The sequence below is a fragment of the Vulpes vulpes genome, chromosome 5 (assembly GCF_048418805.1).
Source record: "Vulpes vulpes isolate BD-2025 chromosome 5, VulVul3, whole genome shotgun sequence".
NCBI lineage: Eukaryota > Metazoa > Chordata > Mammalia > Carnivora > Canidae > Vulpes > Vulpes vulpes.
The window spans coordinates 125,783,903-125,800,889 of record NC_132784.1 but is presented as its reverse complement, the minus strand read 5'-3'; the positions used below and the strand labels follow the sequence as shown (position 1 = coordinate 125,800,889).

The window sequence follows — 16,987 nt, the reverse complement described above, 5'->3', positions numbered from 1 at the left end:
CAGCCTAAACGTTCATTAACAGGGGACCAGATGTGGCCACACTAGTGATTGTTCAGGGCTGGACATGTGAGAGGCCAAGCTGGTATTCAAACCATCTGAGAAGAGGCACTGGTCCTTTTGCGACTGTGGAAGGATAATGTGAGCTGGGAGCCACCGGCGACCACACTTCCCAGAGCTGGCCTGAGAATGAAGCCAGGAGTGAAGGAGTTTAGGGCAGCCTAATGCTTTCAGTTACACAAATTCCTCACCTCCCCAGCCCAGCCCCCAACCCCCATTCAGGCCAGCACGAATCCAGTTCTATCACCTACAACTCAAAAATTCCTGACTCTGAAGGGCTGAGTATGTCGGGCTTGGCACAATCTGGCAATAGTCAGCCATTAGTGCAGAATCTAAATGAGTGGAAGGTGAACTCTGTCCACTCTTCTTTTTTCTATCTAGGAAATACAAGGGCTTTAATGATTTTTATTTTAAGCATTCACAAGCTGAAGGACCGTGAAGATGGTTAAATAATTTTTTATGTTAAACTATAATAACATACAAGGACAAAGAACTTCATGATTTGAAAAGTAATTCTAAATTACTTCTGTTGACAGAAGGACCCGGTTAATTCAGCATCAGATTATAAATTTCCTAAGGATAGAGATGATGGCCAATTCATTGTTGTTAACAGACTATGGCACCAAGTAAAGTAGTTAATGATGTTCCACAAATAATTCGCTGAAGCTAAAAATCTGGCCTTGAATGAGTCTTTTATTAGATCATCTGGCATGAGAATCAGGAATGACAATTTGTTTTATGACAAAGCTTAGCAGAAAATGGAACAGTATGGGGGCTGAGTGAAAAAAATACTTACTAAAATGAGGAAACCAACATATGAAAGTACACAATGAATAATGTATTCTAATTACGTGACTTTATAAACAAATGCATTGATTATACTCTACATTATTTTCATTTTATGAAATAATTATTGTGTCTTATTTTCCTAGCTTAGTAGAATGATACTATGCGCATGGATATCAGTTAATGTTTTTGCAGAAAAAAGGCTTTAATTAGTAAGTCCCAACCAAAGAGTTTAGATTAGAATAAACTATGATTGTGTTTATCAAGTTTTCATCATTTATATTTGTTATTAGTATACTTACTTTTGTTTCCTATTTTTTGGTTTATTACCCTGTATTTTATATATATATATAAATATAATAATGTATTATAATATAAATATTATATATAATATATATAAATATTATATATAAAATTTTATATATATACATATATATATATATACATATATACACACACACATTTCCAGACTCTCTCTAACCTAGGCGTTGAATATCTTTAAATGCTTGTTTGACTATATTTCACTTCTTTTATTTTTTATTTCATTAAAATTTGACAGTGTACACAGACATTTTAACTTACCTTGTCTATCTTTGTAACTCATCTGTACACACTTGAAAATTATGTTTTCTGGTATACTATGACATCACCAATCCTTATTTCATCTTTCTAATCATTTTACACTGGAATTTTTCAATTCCCTCTTTATCTACCACTGTTTATAAATGGTATTTTTAAGTCATATCAAAATTATAGGTTTTTTTGTTGTTTTACTTTCCTATTTTTATTTTATGACACAATCATATAATACTTTATAATGTATGTCAGTACAGTTGGTTTTTTTAAAACATTTAATATGTATTTCATGGTTTTATGGTCATATTAATTCTTCGTTAATACTTCCTTGTCATGAAACCCACTTTATGGGACACACTGGTGAAAACTCAAGGTGATTTCTGTATCCATACAGATGATCGTAGAACAGTGAGTCCAAACCCAAGGGTACCCTGTCCAAGGAGTTCCTGGAAACCCTCTGAGATCATTCCAATGTAAGATATCCAAAGGAATTAATCTATGCTAAGGCTATAAAGGCTAATTAAGCTTCTTCACTTTTGGCTAGAAGTATATATTGGAAAATCTGGCTATGAAATGCCTTGATTGCCAATGTTTTCCTTGGATTAATAAAAAGAGTAAACAGAAATTACTAATTAATAATTATATTTCGGTGGGCGCCTGGGTGGCTCAGTTTGAGCCCCACGTAGAGATTACATAAAAAAATGAAATAAAATAAAAATAATAATATTTATACCCTTTGAATGCTTTTAAAACATGAATAAATACAGGGGCACCTGGGTGGCATAGCTGGTAAGCAACCAACTCTTGATTTCAGTGCAGGTTATGATCTCAGGGTTGTGAGATCAAGCCCAATGTACACGATCAGCAGGAGTCCACTTGGGATTCTCTCTCTCCCTCTGCCCCTCCCTCAGCTCTTGTGTCCACATGCCGCACACATGGTGTCTCTCTCTCAAAAAAATAAACCTTTAAAAAATAAATATATTTAGGCAGACCAAATCCGTCAACACATAGAATTGTGTGGAAAAAAAAAAGATAAATAAAATTCTTGGACGTAAAAGGTCTTATAATACTTGCTAACCAGACCCAAGATTTTGATTTTTAGATTTATTTAAAAGATACCTCCCACTACAAGAAATTAACTCTTTTGAATGATGTGACAATGGTATTGTGGTTATGTTTTTTTTTTAAAGGAATTCTTTTAGAGATACATTTTGAAATATTTATCATGAAGCATATCTAAGATATTCAAAATAGGGATGCGTGGGCGGCTCAGCATTTGAGCGTCTGCCTTCAGCTCAGGGCGTGATCCTGGAATCCGGATCAGGTCCCACATGGGGTTCCCTGCAGGGAGCCTGCTTCTCCCTCTGCCTGCGTCTCTGCCTCTCTCTCTGTGGGTCTCTCATGAATAAATAAATAAATCTTTTTAAAAAATATTCAAAACAATCAAGGGTGTGGGATGAAGAAGAGGCTTAAATAAAACAAAATTGGTTTAAGAACCTGGGTCATGGGCACATGGGAGTCTCTTTTATTCTATTTACTCATGTTTTGTTTCTTTTTTAAAGATTTATTTATTTATTTTAGAGAGGGAGAGACAGAGTGGGATCAAGAGCGTAAGCAGGAGGGGCAGAGGGAGAATCCCAAGCCTGATGCAGGGCTCAATCTCACAACACTGAAATCACCACCTGAGCGGAAACCAAGAGTTGGACACTTAACTGACTGGGCCACCCAGGTGCCCCTCTGTGTACTCCTGTTTTGAAGGCATTCAAAATGTATCAAATATTATTTTTATTTTATTTTATTTTTTAATGTAATCTCTGTGGGGTGTGAATTCAGGACCCTGAGACTAAGAGTCACATGTTCCACCAACGAGCCAGCCAAGCGCCCCTCAAATGTTCTTATTTTATCTTCCTTAAAGTTCCGGATTTTATTGATTTTGAAAGCACTATTCAATCTTAGCTTTTGCTGAGATAGTAATTACCATACATGAATATTTCCCAAGTCTAAAGAAAAAGGTTCATTCTATAGACAACTATTTCATGAAAGGTTGTCTTTCTTTTCCAATGATTAAAATATTGAGATTTAACCATTTGAGACTTAGTTGAGAAAAATATGTAATTTAATCATATCCCCTAAGTTTGCCCTCATTGTTATTCTACCTAATGTGTAATTTCTGCATGCCATAAATTCAACGTTTCAAAAGGTAAAACTGTTAAAACTGATACTCTATTATTTAATATAAAAGCACATTAACAGAACACCTGGCTGGCTCAGTCAGAAGAGCATACAACTCTTGATCTCAAGGTCATGAGTTGAAGCCCCACACTGGGTGTAGAGATTAATAAAAAAAATAATAATAAACTTAAAAAATATATATTAAAATAAATTAATAAAAGTACATTAACTTACAACATTGTCAGCCCAATCTGCCAGTACTGTTGAGATATAGTTCACGGCATTGAGAATCGCACAGTATCGAAAGCCAAGGGAAGCTCTAGTCTCTTCTTTCATCACCTGAGTTAACCGTATCCTAAAATCATCTACTAAGTCCTTCTGTAACTCCAGGAACTGTAGCTTTCTGGAAGCTGTGGGAAGATTTTTATATCTGTCTGTGGAGAAAGTTAACAAGACATATGAAGATTTGGGTTCTGTCCGCAACATGGTTATAGATTTTCCCTATTGACATGCTTTGGTGCCTTTGTCAAAAAAAATCTATCACCAGGGCACTTGGATGGCTCAGTTGGTAAAGCATCTGCCTTTGGCTCAGGTCATGATCCCGGGGTCCTGAGATCCAGCCCTGCATCAGGCTCCTTGCTCAGTGGGAGGTCTGCCTCTCCCTCTCTCCCTCTCCCCTCTCTCTCAAATAAATTAGTAAGTAAAATCTTTAAAAAAAAATCTATCACCATTCAAAATATGGACCTATTTCTAAACTTTAAAAGGGTGTGGGTTTCACAAGTATATGAACTTGTCAAAACTCATTGAACTGTATACTTCAGATTTGTTTTTCATGTGTATAAATTACACCTCAAATTTTTTTAAGGCATGAGGAACTTATAGATGATCCCTGATTTATGATGCTTCAACTTAAAATTTTTCAAGTTCACAATGGTGCAAAAGACATACCCATTCACAGGGACTACTTCAAACTTTTGATTTGGGTCTTTTCCTAGACTAGCAATATGGGGTACAACCGTCTCACGATCCTGGGTGCAAGTGGGAGCAAGCCACAACTCTGTCAGCTGTGGTGGGATGGAGAGGGTAAACAACTGATGTGCTTATAGCCATCACAGAATGGAACCACAGAACCACACAATAATTCTGGTTTTTGCAAATAATTCAATAAATTATATGAGATAGTTAATAGTTTATTATAAATGCTTTTATGTTAGATGATTTTCCCCAACTATTGGCTAATGTAAGTGTCGTGAGCAAGTGAAACCTACTGTGATGTTCAATAAGTTAGGTTTATTAGATGCATTTTTTTTTTTACCTAAAGTATTTTGAACTTTGAATAGGTTTATCAGGAGGTAGCCCCTGATAAGTCAAAGATCTTTATGTACAAAAATCATCCCATTTCTTCAACAAAAAGAGGACTTATTTTTTACCGGGAGGAGGAGATGCCTGGGTGGCTCAGCTGGTTAAGCATCTGTCTTTGACTCAGATCATGATCCTGGGTGCTAAGATCAAGCCCCCTGTTGGGCTCCCTCCTCAGAGGGGAGCCTGCTACTCCTCCCCACTTCCCTTGCCCTCTGCCCCCCACCCTCCCCTCATGCTCTCTCTCTCAAATAAAAATTTTTAAAACATGTATTAAATAAATTAATTAATTAAATGAAGAAAGAACTACAATAGACTAGAAGAGATATACACTTAAGAATTTATAGGTGAGGGGTGCCTGGTGGCTCAGTTGGTTGAGTGTCAGACTCTTGGTTTCAGCTCAGGTTGTGATCTCAAGGTGGTGAGATTGAGCCCCAGTCAGGTTCCACTCTCAGTGCAGGGTCTGCTTGAGATTCTCTCTCTCTTCCTCTCCCTCTGCTTCTCCCATTCATGCTTTCTCTCTCAAATAAGTATATAAAAATCCTTAAAAAGCAGGGGAGGGGGAACGCCTGGGTGGCTCAGCAGTTAAGCATTTGCCTTCAGCCCAGGGTGTGATCCTGGAGACCTGGGATTGAGTCTCACATCAGGCTCCCTACATGGAGCCTGCCTCTCTCCCTCTGCCTATGTCTCTGCCTCTCTCTCTTTCTCTGTGTCTCTCATGAATAAGTAAATAAAATCTTTCTTTAAAAAAAAAAAAAAGAAAGAAAAGAAAAGAAAAGTTGGGGAGAAAACCACGTAAACTTTTTAAATTCAAACTTTTAAACTTTAGTAACAGATACCTGAAGTTTCATTACATTAGATTACTTTTGTGTATATTTGAAAATTTCCCTATAAAAGTTTTTGTTTTTGTTTTTTAAAAACTGAGTTAATAAATAATAATAAGGAATCCCTGGGTGGCTCAGTGGTTTAGCACCTGCCTTTAGCCCAGGGCATAATCCTGGAGTCCCGGGATCGAGTCCCACATCGGGCTCCCAACATGGAGCCTGCTTCTCCCTCTGCCTGTGTCTCTGCCTCTCTCTCTCTGTCTCTCATGAATAAATAAATAAAATCTTAAAAAAAAAAGGGGGGGGGGAACTATTTAAAACTCAGGTCAATCTACTGAAGACACTTAAACTGAATGGCAAGAGAATTAAGGTAATAAAATTAAATTCTCATTTAATTGTTTTTATTGTAACCATTCAGGAATTTCCCCCTCATATATACCAATGTTTAAGATCTTTTTCTTTTTTTAAGATTTTATTTATTTGAGAGAGAGAGAGAGCAAGCACGCAAGCAGGGGGAGTGGGAGAGGGAGAACCAGGATCCCCACTAAGCAGAGAGCCTGACTCAGGACTCGGTCCTAGGATTCTGGGATTATGACCTGAGTCCAAGGCAGATGCTTAACTGACTGAGCCACGCAGGTGCCCGTGCAATGTCTAAGATTTTAAATTATTAAAAACCTGAAAGCTAGAATATTGTACTAGAGTCTACCAAAATAGAAACTGTATTTAAAGATATTATAATAACCACTATATGATACTAATTTTGTTGAACTACTTGAAAAAGTGCCATATGAAGAATCAATACTTTTTAAATTTTTTTTTAAAGATTTTATTTATTTATTCATGAGAGACACACAGAGAGAGGCAGAGACACAGGCAGAAGGAGAAGCAGGCTCCATGCAGGGAGCCCGATGTGGGATTCGATCCCAGGATCTGGGATCACGCCCTGAGCCAAAGGCAGGCATTAAATTGCTGCGCCACCCAGGGATCCCAAATCAATACCTTTAAAACAAAGTTATATCCTAAAAGATTTCTACTTACCAGTTATCACCAGTAGTAGCGTCATAAAAGTCTCCGCACAATCTGGAACTTTCATCTCATCCACATCAGTGATATCCTTATATTGGGATATCCAGGCAGCCTCTGATGAAAGCATTGAGTCCATTTTTTGAAGAGCAACTGACAGCACAAAAAAGGAGTATGTCAAGTAGTTACAGTCATTCTTAATTTTCAGCACAATTTTTGGAATGATGACTTTTCTGTAAAAAATAAATCCACAACCTCCTAACAGTTGCACTATATTTAACATGCTCTGTTCTAGGGTTGAACAAGATTTGACTTCTCCCCACTATCCCTTCCCAAAATCTTCAAAATATTTAAACTGTTTAGGGGATCCCTGGGTGGCTCAGCGGTTTAGCGCCTGCCTTTGGCCCAGGGCGTGATCCTGGAATCCCGGGATCGAGTCCCGCGTTGGGCTCCCGGCATGAAGCCTGCTTCTCCCTCTGCCTGTCTCTCTCTCTCTCTCTCTCTCTATCATGAATAAATAAATAAAATCTTTAAAAATATATATTTAAACTGCTTAGACAAGCTACATCCAACAGCGCTACCAAGAACAGAAATACTGTAGTACAATCTATAAAACAGTTAACCGTATACCCTACTGGCTTGACTACTGCCCTCTGGAAACATGCACAGTACAGGTGTAAATTTAAGGAAAACTGGTTTGATGGGAAGAAAATAAAGCAACTTGGTAAACCCTGACCAGAAAAATTCAGATGATTCTAGTTTTTACCCAGAACTGGTGGAGAAAAACACCAAAAATTAATACCCACAAAAGAAGACAATTCTTTGTACCCTATGGGTACATGAACACTTACATTTTCTCTCCACGGTCAACCACCTCTGAAAACAGGTTTCCTCTGATAGAATATGCATACAGTTTGCAAAAGTGCCAGGATAGCCATAAACACTATGTAGCTCCCTTTCGAACAAAAGCACCTCATCCACCAGATGACAGAAGAGATTGTCATCATAGAGCAGACACGGTATATCAGCAGCTAACTTCTCAAGAACGAGCATCATAAGCCCCCGGGAAAATTCAAGCTAAAAGAAATACATATGCATAAGGTAATGTAGATGACAAGTTATTCATGGATACATAGAACTCTAAAACTAGAATGCTCAGGACCAAGTCTCTTACCCTCGCATTTACTGAAGGGCCTACTTTGTCTAATATTGGCTGAATCTTCTCATCCAGAAACTGAGTGTGATTCCCGATCCACATAAGTACCTGAGCCAAGTACCATTCAGGCTAAGGAAAGAAGTAAAACAGTTTGAATTCTTAAATCATTCCAATTAGAACGTTACAATTAAACAGCTCTATTTAACTGTATACACACAGCACTTATAAAAATTAGTTGAAAATTCCTATGTATAAGAACACAATTTCTACTCTGAACTTCGAGGTCACACAAGGCTTAATAATCAAGTTTCCCAATGTATTCCCAACAAATTCCAAAACATGGTATAAGTCCATAAAGTCATAAATTTACAATATCATACATATTTAAAATCTAGCACTTTGGAAATATGTAAAATAATGAGCATTACAAAGATCTCATGGTCTTTAAATTGGGTTTAGACCATAACATTCCCAAATAACTTTTTTTTTTAAGACTTTATTTATATATTCATGAGAGACACAGAGACAGAGAGAGAGAGAGAGAGGCAGAGACACAGGCAGAAGGAGAAGCAGGCTCCATGCAGGGAGCCCGATGTGGGACTCGATCCCAGGTCTCCAGGAAAACGCCCTGGGCTGAAGGTGGCGCTAAACCGCTGAGCAACCTGGGCTGCCCAAAATAACTTTTAAACTTGATTTTCTTCTGCTCTGTCTTTTGAAAAGGTAAATTAAGGAAAAACAACAACACATGCCTTCAACCAGGTGTAATCATAGAAAAGTAAACCTAAGTAGGCAGCTTTTTAAATTGTCCCTAGAGCCGATCCTACACACCTTCCAAGTTTTGTTGGACAAGTACTCAAAAACACGGAGTGGTAAATCCCTGCTGTGTGCTAGATGCTGGAAATACAAAAGTGAATAAGGGACTCTCTAATTTCAGGGGCTGTAAAGTTTAGGTTTGATGACACAGTGGAACTACACTTTACAAAGAAGTCAACATAACTCACAATTTTGTTACCTCAAATTCTCCCTGCTTCTCTATAGCTTAGGTTTATTGCTTTGCCTCACTTACTACTTACTAATTGATTCTACTCTTCTTTCCACCAACACTCCATCCTAAAAAGGAGGAGACCCATAAAGTACAAAAGAATAAGCTGAATTTAAGAACCAGGAAAAACAAACAAACAAACACAGAAATCCATTGCCATTCTACTCCATTCTGTGCAAACAACTGCCTATCCTTTGATTTCTTTAAAATTTTGTAAGGCCTATAAACTCATTTATTTATATATATGGCACATACAATGCCTAGTGTGAGTCGCCATTGATCAACCCCCATCCCCGCACACCCACTTGTGCTGCATTAAATGTAGCAAAGCTCAAGGATAAACAAGATAGTATCCACCCCCCGGCAACAGTTCTAGTTCTCAACAAATGCAATCAAATTTCATTTTTAAAAAATGCCTGATGGTTTTTCAAGTCAAAGAAAAATCTCAACGATATCTCCAATATACATGGCTAGAATCCCCCCAACTACATGTTGGTGATAATTTCCTTACAGCCATTTCCATCATTCCTGTATAGCCACAAACCATTTTAGCATCAACAATCTATTCAGAAGCTAAAACTTGACTATCTTTTGACTTTAGCTTCTCTTTCTGATATAAACTGCAAGGAGCAATCTGCACAGTGAAATGGGGAGCCGGGTGTAAAAAGTGCCCCACAGATGCTACAGCACACACACAGGGGAACTTGAGACTGCTCAGATGATGTGCCAATGAGTGAGCAGATTCTGACAACCCCTCAACAGAAGTCCTGAAATAGATCTATCAAGGCCATTGACAAAATAGGAATTTAGCTCTTTAGAGAAGAGAAACATGAATGGAATCAGATTTTACCTTAAACCAGAGAAAGTATGGAACACTTAACACTTGCTAATTAACAAAAACCAAGGGCCAGAGTTGACAAAGCATACCTTGCTTATCACATTAGTCTGTCGGTTCCCTCGGAAGTGATACCGGAACCTTTTCTGAAGGGGAGTCAGCATAATCTGGATGGGCAGGATGACAGAAGGGGATGCGGGAAGACAGTATTTTTCTGGAAGTTGTTTTGGCTCAGTAAGTAATTCATCTCTGACATAGTCGAGTCAAGGAGAAAGAAAAGTATATATATATGTGTGTATGTACATACACACGTATGTACCTACATATATATATACACAATGTATTTTTCCAACAAATATATAAGATACTAAGTAAAACTAATTGTAATACAGATAATTTTACACTGCACATGATTACAATAAAAAGTGCACAAAAAATGTTATTAGAATTGATCTTTCCTAAAATAAAAAAAAGTAAGGAAGGAAACACATTTAAGTAATCACTTTATTAAATTAACACTAATTTAATCCTGGATCCCTGGATGGCTCAGCGGTTTAGCGCCTGCCTTTGGCCCAGGGCGCGATCCTGGAATCCTGGGATTCATCCCGCGTCAGGCTCATGGCATGGAGCCTGCTTCTCCCTCCTCCTGTGTCTCTGCCTCTCTATGTCTAAAATAAATAAATAAATAAATAAATAAATAAATAAATAAATAAATAAATAAACAAACAAACAAACCTCTAAAAAATAAATAAATATTAATTAATTAACTAACACTAAGTTACTAAGTTCTCCTCCCAGCTGCCCTTTTTTTTTTCTGTTGTCCCAAGAGACCTATGCATGATGTAAACTTGAGTCAGTCGTATTTCAGACTGAACCCTCACCCCTCACCCTTCCCACATGCAAATCACTCTGAAAGAGAACAATCCAGCCATCCACACGTATATACAGATCAAGTCCAAACCATTTGGTTTCTTGGTCACTTTCAAAAAGTTCTACTCTCTAGCCATGAATCCACGCTAGGAAAAAAAATAATTTAGCAAGTTTTAACTCCAACAAAGATACGAGGTTTGTAGTTTTAGAAGCTGACAAAACAGTGTCTCCAGGTTACTGTATATCTCTGGGCCACTGGCTGGTCGACTCAGGCCAACAGTTTGAGACTGGGGAGGTGTGATGAATGGCCAATGAAGCTGAGCTAAAATTTCCTCGAAATCACTGTAACAGAAAAGTAACACATGTATTTCAGTTAAAATGCAGATGTCACCAAATACCACCTGAAAGCAATTCCCATGGAATATGGGGTGAATTCCTTACCTTGTAAGTTTGTCCTTGAGAATCTTATGCCAGAATTTAACAGTGGCTCTCATGAAAGCAAGAAGATGAGTACAAGATGATTCCTGAAGCTTAATGTCAAGTTCCGCCATATACACAAGAGTAGAGGCTGCCTCTGGGACATTATTGGTCATCAGATATTGTTGAATGTTATCACTGTAAAATGAGGCAAAGCAAATTTCAAAGATGATCTGTTCAAAATAATTCCAAATGCAGAGAAACTACTTCTCCCTCTTGTTGTATATAAAGTTACATATAAGGAAGAAGGAAGCACCAGCTAGAAGTGGCTTTTTTATCAATGTGGTCAAAGCTTAAAATTTTTCTAGGAAAGCCTAGAAATCAAACTTCCCATGTAAAACCAACAAATCAGTAAGTAATTCAAGTTACTCCCTGCATGGAGCCTGCTTCTCCCTCTGCCTGTGTCTCCGCCTCTCTCTCTCTCTGTCTCTCTCATGAATAAATAAATAAAATCTTAAAAAAAAAAAAAAAAGAAAGAAAGAAAAGCAGGTGAACGTTACAGAGAAATGAGGAGATGTGGAAAATCTTGGAAGCCCAAAAGAAGCCAGAAATAGAGATTTATCATGGAAGACCTAAAGGAAAGAGCATGTTATTAAAGAGCGAAATAGCTGTGCTCTAGTTGATTATATTTCCAATATAATTTCCAGGCCAAATTTCTCTTTTAAACAATTCCAACATCTGACAAAAACTATCCATAACCATAGTCCTATTTTAATTAATCTATTACCTTGGCTACTATAAGAGTGAGGCTTTTAAACAATTTATTCTACTTAATAAGGTCATTAATATTGTCCCTTTCTGGTATTTTCTCTCAGAGGAGCCATAACAGTAAAGTAAAAAAAAGCAAGTTTTCAAATTCATTCACTGAAAAAAATTTATCTAAACAAGAAAGAGATGGCCTAAAAACCTTAACTTGACTTCTGGAATCACTGGTAACACTACAGTCTTAATAAGCATACCACATTTTCTGTAAATGTAAAACTCATAAGCAAAACAAAGATTTTCACAGTCCTGATAGGTTAAATTCTTTAAAATTTACCATGGGACATTAAGATTCTTGGATGACCTTTCTTCCTCAAATCTTCCAGACAACATGAATGGTTGCTGACAACTTTAGAGCAAGAGTATACTTAACGCCAAGGCAGGATGGAACCATGCTGAGGGGCTGGGGAACTCTACCATGAAACCAAACAATCTGCCAATCTAGGCAAAAATGTTCATTTAGCTTGTCTGAAAGGCAATACCAGACACTGATAGTCAACACCACTGACATACATTCATTTCAGAAAGATGTACTTCTGGGGATCCCTGAGTGGTTTATCGCCTGCCTTCGGCCGGCGGCATGGTCCTGGAGTCCTGGGATCGAGTCCCAGGATCGAGTCCCACATCAGGCTCCCTGCATGGAGCCTACTTCTCCCTCTGCCTGTGTCTCTGCCTCTCTCTGTGTCTCTCATAAATAAATAAAATCTTAAAAACAAACAAACAAAAAGATGTACTTCTTTCCCTCCTAACTCACAGGTAGCAAAACTCTGTTAGTCATTTACAAATACTGTGTAGCACTTATTAGATGATTCCCATTGAAAATAATAGAAATTTAAGAGAAAGCAATCCATTTCATCAGGTAACGATGTCTAAAAAGTAGAGAATATTACTACACTGAAGAATGTTTTTATTAATTTGGTTTTTATAAATAATAGTAGTTTTTATCATGTGTTCACAATACAACTATAGGACTTAAATTTTTTACTTAGATTACTTTCTTTCAAATGCAAATTAAGCTCCCAGAAAAGTTTATGTTCATTCACAATAAAGAGAATCATTATCATAATGCTATTTTCAGAACAACTGGTAAAATTACATTATTATCATCTTTAATTAACTCAATTATTTAATGACATGCATGCACTCGCTAAGACAGATCCTCAAAGGAAAATAATAATTACGAGAACAAAGCGGCCCTTTTTACCTTAGTTCTTCAATTTGTGAAATCCATTTAAGGTAAGCAAGATGGCGCTCAATTTCCTCAATTTGGTTGATCATGGCCCCAAGATCCTCCATCCAGGGCTGTGCAGTCAGCAAATGACTGTTAATGGAACTGAAGAGATGAGTTTCTTGCTCCAGAAACTGATTAAGGAATTGCTTTGATTCTTCTGCATTTTTTAAGGCACTCTGAATTCTTTTGGGGATTTCTGATGAAATTGTAAGCACCTGACCATACCAAAAACAAAGAACAGCAGCAATCAGATAAAATTTTCATAACCCTTTTTTATTAGATTACCTTCGAAACACATATTTGTTCTAACAGAATTGAAAATTGTCAATTATAAGCTTCAAAGAAAGGTGCAGGAAAAAAAAAAGTGCGATTTCTGCATCCTGTACCAAACAAACCTAACACAAAATGCTGTACGTGAAGATGTGTGGGGAGCAGCCTCTCGCCCTAGTAAGGACCTTGGGATCTGCCTTCATGAAGCTCAGCACTTTCAGATGGCCCAGTCAGAGGTTATTTTTATGCTTTAGCTACTAAATACTTTCCTTCAAAAATAAATGAAGCTCGGATTCTAAAAATCTGAGTATCTGTTGCAAAAGTTACCCAGGTGATTCTGACTTAATTCCAGGTTAAGAACCACTGACTTGGTAAGATGATATCCTGGTAATAACTTGAGATATGGTGTATTTGTTAATTCTTATAGCATATGGAAAAACATACACAAACATCAGGGTTTTTTTTTAAGCTTTATTTATTCATGAGAGACACAGAGAAAGACAGAGACACAGGCAGAGGGAGAAGCAGGCTCCATGTAAGAAGCCCGATGTGGGACTCGATCCTGGGACTCCAAGATCACCTGAGCCAAAGGCAGACGCCCAACCACTGAGCCACCCAGGCATCCCAAATATCAGTTATCAATACAATATAAAGACTATTACAGGGGAACTTCAACTTAATAAACAATGATTAGACACTGTACAAGGCATTGTGCTTGGAATAGACAAGACATAGCATATGCCCTTAAGCTCAGTTCGTATGGAAGAGAAATATAAGCAAATAATTACTGTATTATAGGATTAATGCAATAAAAGAGAGATGCTAGGTGTAATGAGGTACTAAGGCAGTGTTTCCCAAAACTGAATATACATGGGAATCACCTAGAGATCTGATATAATGCTAATTTGAACTCACTAGGTCTGAGGTAGGGACTGAGATTCTGCATGTTTAACAAGCTCCCACACTCTGGAGAGCAAGGTTTTGAGGCACAAGGCAATTAATTGTGCTTGCATGGCTCCCACACAGACCTTCACAGGATGGGCGGGAATTTTCTGGGAAACTTTGGATGGAAAGGGCATTCCAGGCAAAAGGAATGGCTCAGTCATGATCAGAGAACAGCAAAGAGCTGAGTAAGGCACAGAATACAGTTCAAAAAACAAATGTAGAAAGAAGTGATGAGCCTAGACTAGTAGGGAGAGACGAGCTCACAGAAGCATCTTGTGCCTCAGAAGAATGTGGGCTTTCTCCAACAGGCAATGGGAAGCCATTAATAGTTGTTTTGTCTTTTTTTTTTTTTTTTTTTTAAGTAGGTTCCAGGGATGCCTGGGTGGTTCAGCAATTGAGCGTCTGCCTTCGTCTCAGGGCGAGTCCAACATCGGGCTCCCTGCATGAGGCCTGCTTTTCCCTCTGCCTGTGTCTCTGCCTCTCTCTCTCTGTTATGAATAAATAAATCTTTAAAAAAAAAAAACTGAATTTAAGGTTCAATAAGGTTCAAGTGTAGAACTTGAACTCATGACCCAAGGATCGAGACCTGAGCTGAGAGAGTCGGATGCTTAACCAACTGAGCTACCCAGGTGCCCACAAGTTTTTAACAAGGGACTCATTTGGTTAAATTTATGATTTAAAAAGTAATGTGACAAAATATTATGTTTATTCTCCTATTTGCAATAATAAAAACTAGAAATAGCAAAAACGTTGACCAATAAGAACCTGGTTAAGTAAATTATATAGAACCATAGTTGAATAAACCATTAAAAAAGAGAGACCTATATAGATTGATACGAAAAATAGTAGACCACATTAATTATAAAAAGTAAGGGGATCCCTGGGTGGCTCAGCAGTTTAACACCTGTCTTTGGCCCAGGGTGTGATCCTGGAGTCCCCGGATCGAGTCCCACATCAGGATCCCTGCATGGAGCCTGCTTCTCCCTCTGTCTGTGTCTCTGCCTCTGTCTGTGCCTCTTGTGAATAAATAAATAAAATCTTAAAAAAAAAAAAGTAAAGCTATGCATATTTAAAGTACACATATGCTTATTATGTACACAAAGATTTTAGCTATACTTTATACATGTTTATTTATTTACACAATACAATTTCTGTAAAGAATAAAAACAAGAGACAGTTGCTGTAGGGACAAGAAGGCAGGAGAGGCTGGGCAAACTGCCGAGTGCAGGAGAGCCTGCAGCCCTCAACTGGTGGCAGAAGGGGTGGAACGAGGGCACAGATGGACATGGGAGATGTGAAGGGGGGCAGACTCTGAGGTCTTGGTGACCGGGCAGTGGAGGCAGGATGACAAGCAATCTAGGAAGGCTCCTAGGTTCAGGCCCGAGTGACAGGCAGATGGTGGTGCCATTTTCCAAGGGAAACATCTGAAGAGACAGAAATGCTGAATTTAAGGTTCAGTGAGGGACTCCGGCCAAAGCTTCCATGGTCATCAGGAAAATGAGCCTGACTGGGAAGTGGAGATAGACATGAAGAAAGATGAACTTTTTGAGAAAGCCTAAGGAGAAAAGGAAGAAACTAACACCTAGTAAAATGAGGCAAGGGTTTTTAGTTTGGGTTTTCAGGAAAAGATCTGGGCGTGTCCCTATGCTGAGAGGACAGGACTGGCTGAGCAGCAGAGGAAGAAACAAGAAGCAAGTTCACTCAGGTGGCAGGTGGAACGTGAAGCATGACTGTCTCAGATTGATCCTCTGCTGATTACGTAGTGGAAAAGGTTGCAAATAAGTTTGTGGAACGTGGGATAGACTGTTCAGTAGTTCATGCTAAGTCCCCTAAATTTGTTCTTTTTGGGAAAAGGAAAAGACAGAATGGCCACGTGGGGTAGGTATCTTGGGGAAAGTTCAGAAGAGCAGCTGAGGGCAGAGGCAGAGGAGCCGACCTTCCCAAGGAAGCAGCCATGGAAGGACTGCCGGGGGGGGGGCGGTGAGGACCACTCACCTTTGCTCTCAAGAGCCCACCATACATATGCATGTATGGCAGAGCTTGCCTGCCAGAAGGGAACAGGAGGACGGGGCGGGGCCATGCTTAGGGAACTGTGGTAGCCATTGTGGAGAGACAGGAAGATGGGAGGCCTGGGGTGCTGGGGATGGGAACACAGGACTGACAACCCAGGGGTAACACACCCACACAGCCACACACAGTCTATTTAACCCAGGGTAGTAGTTACAGGACGTACAGCTTTTATCCTTGACAAACACACTCTTGCAAGTAAAAGGATCCACTTATTTTTTAAGATTACATTCATTGGGTTTTTTAAAAACTATTTTAAGTAATACATTCACTATAAAAAGAAAATACTTGGAAATAAAGACATGAAGCAAATAAATCACCTGTTAACCAACCACCCAGAAATAACCATTATTATGTTATACTAATTTTCACATTTTCTCCTTATGAGTGGGCATATACAAAGTTTGAAATGACGGTGCTATAACACTTTTGTACAACATGAAATGACATACTTTTAAAGTGCTTCTACACTTTAAAAGTCACTGTATGAAAAGCTACTTAAAATGCTAGCCATTATGTTTTTAAGACCTAACTC

The 16,987-nt window shown here is 38.3% G+C and overlaps 1 protein-coding gene across 2 annotated transcripts in view; it reads right to left on the bottom strand.

The window, feature by feature from the left end:
- The window catches only part of RINT1 (RAD50 interactor 1), a 32,138-nt gene that overhangs the window by 7,253 nt on the left and 7,898 nt on the right, over positions 1-16,987 (bottom strand). For both annotated transcript variants that reach the window (XM_072759936.1, XM_072759937.1), the window contains exons 4-11: positions 13,144-13,385; positions 11,142-11,315; positions 10,893-11,042; positions 9,923-10,079; positions 7,972-8,082; positions 7,649-7,874; positions 6,813-6,950; positions 3,826-4,025 (exon numbers count right to left, since the gene is read on the bottom strand). In XM_072759936.1, coding sequence (XP_072616037.1) covers positions 3,826-4,025; positions 6,813-6,950; positions 7,649-7,874; positions 7,972-8,082; positions 9,923-10,079; positions 10,893-11,042; positions 11,142-11,315; positions 13,144-13,385 — 1,398 coding nt within the window. The remainder of the gene's footprint in view (positions 1-3,825; positions 4,026-6,812; positions 6,951-7,648; positions 7,875-7,971; positions 8,083-9,922; positions 10,080-10,892; positions 11,043-11,141; positions 11,316-13,143; positions 13,386-16,987) is intronic.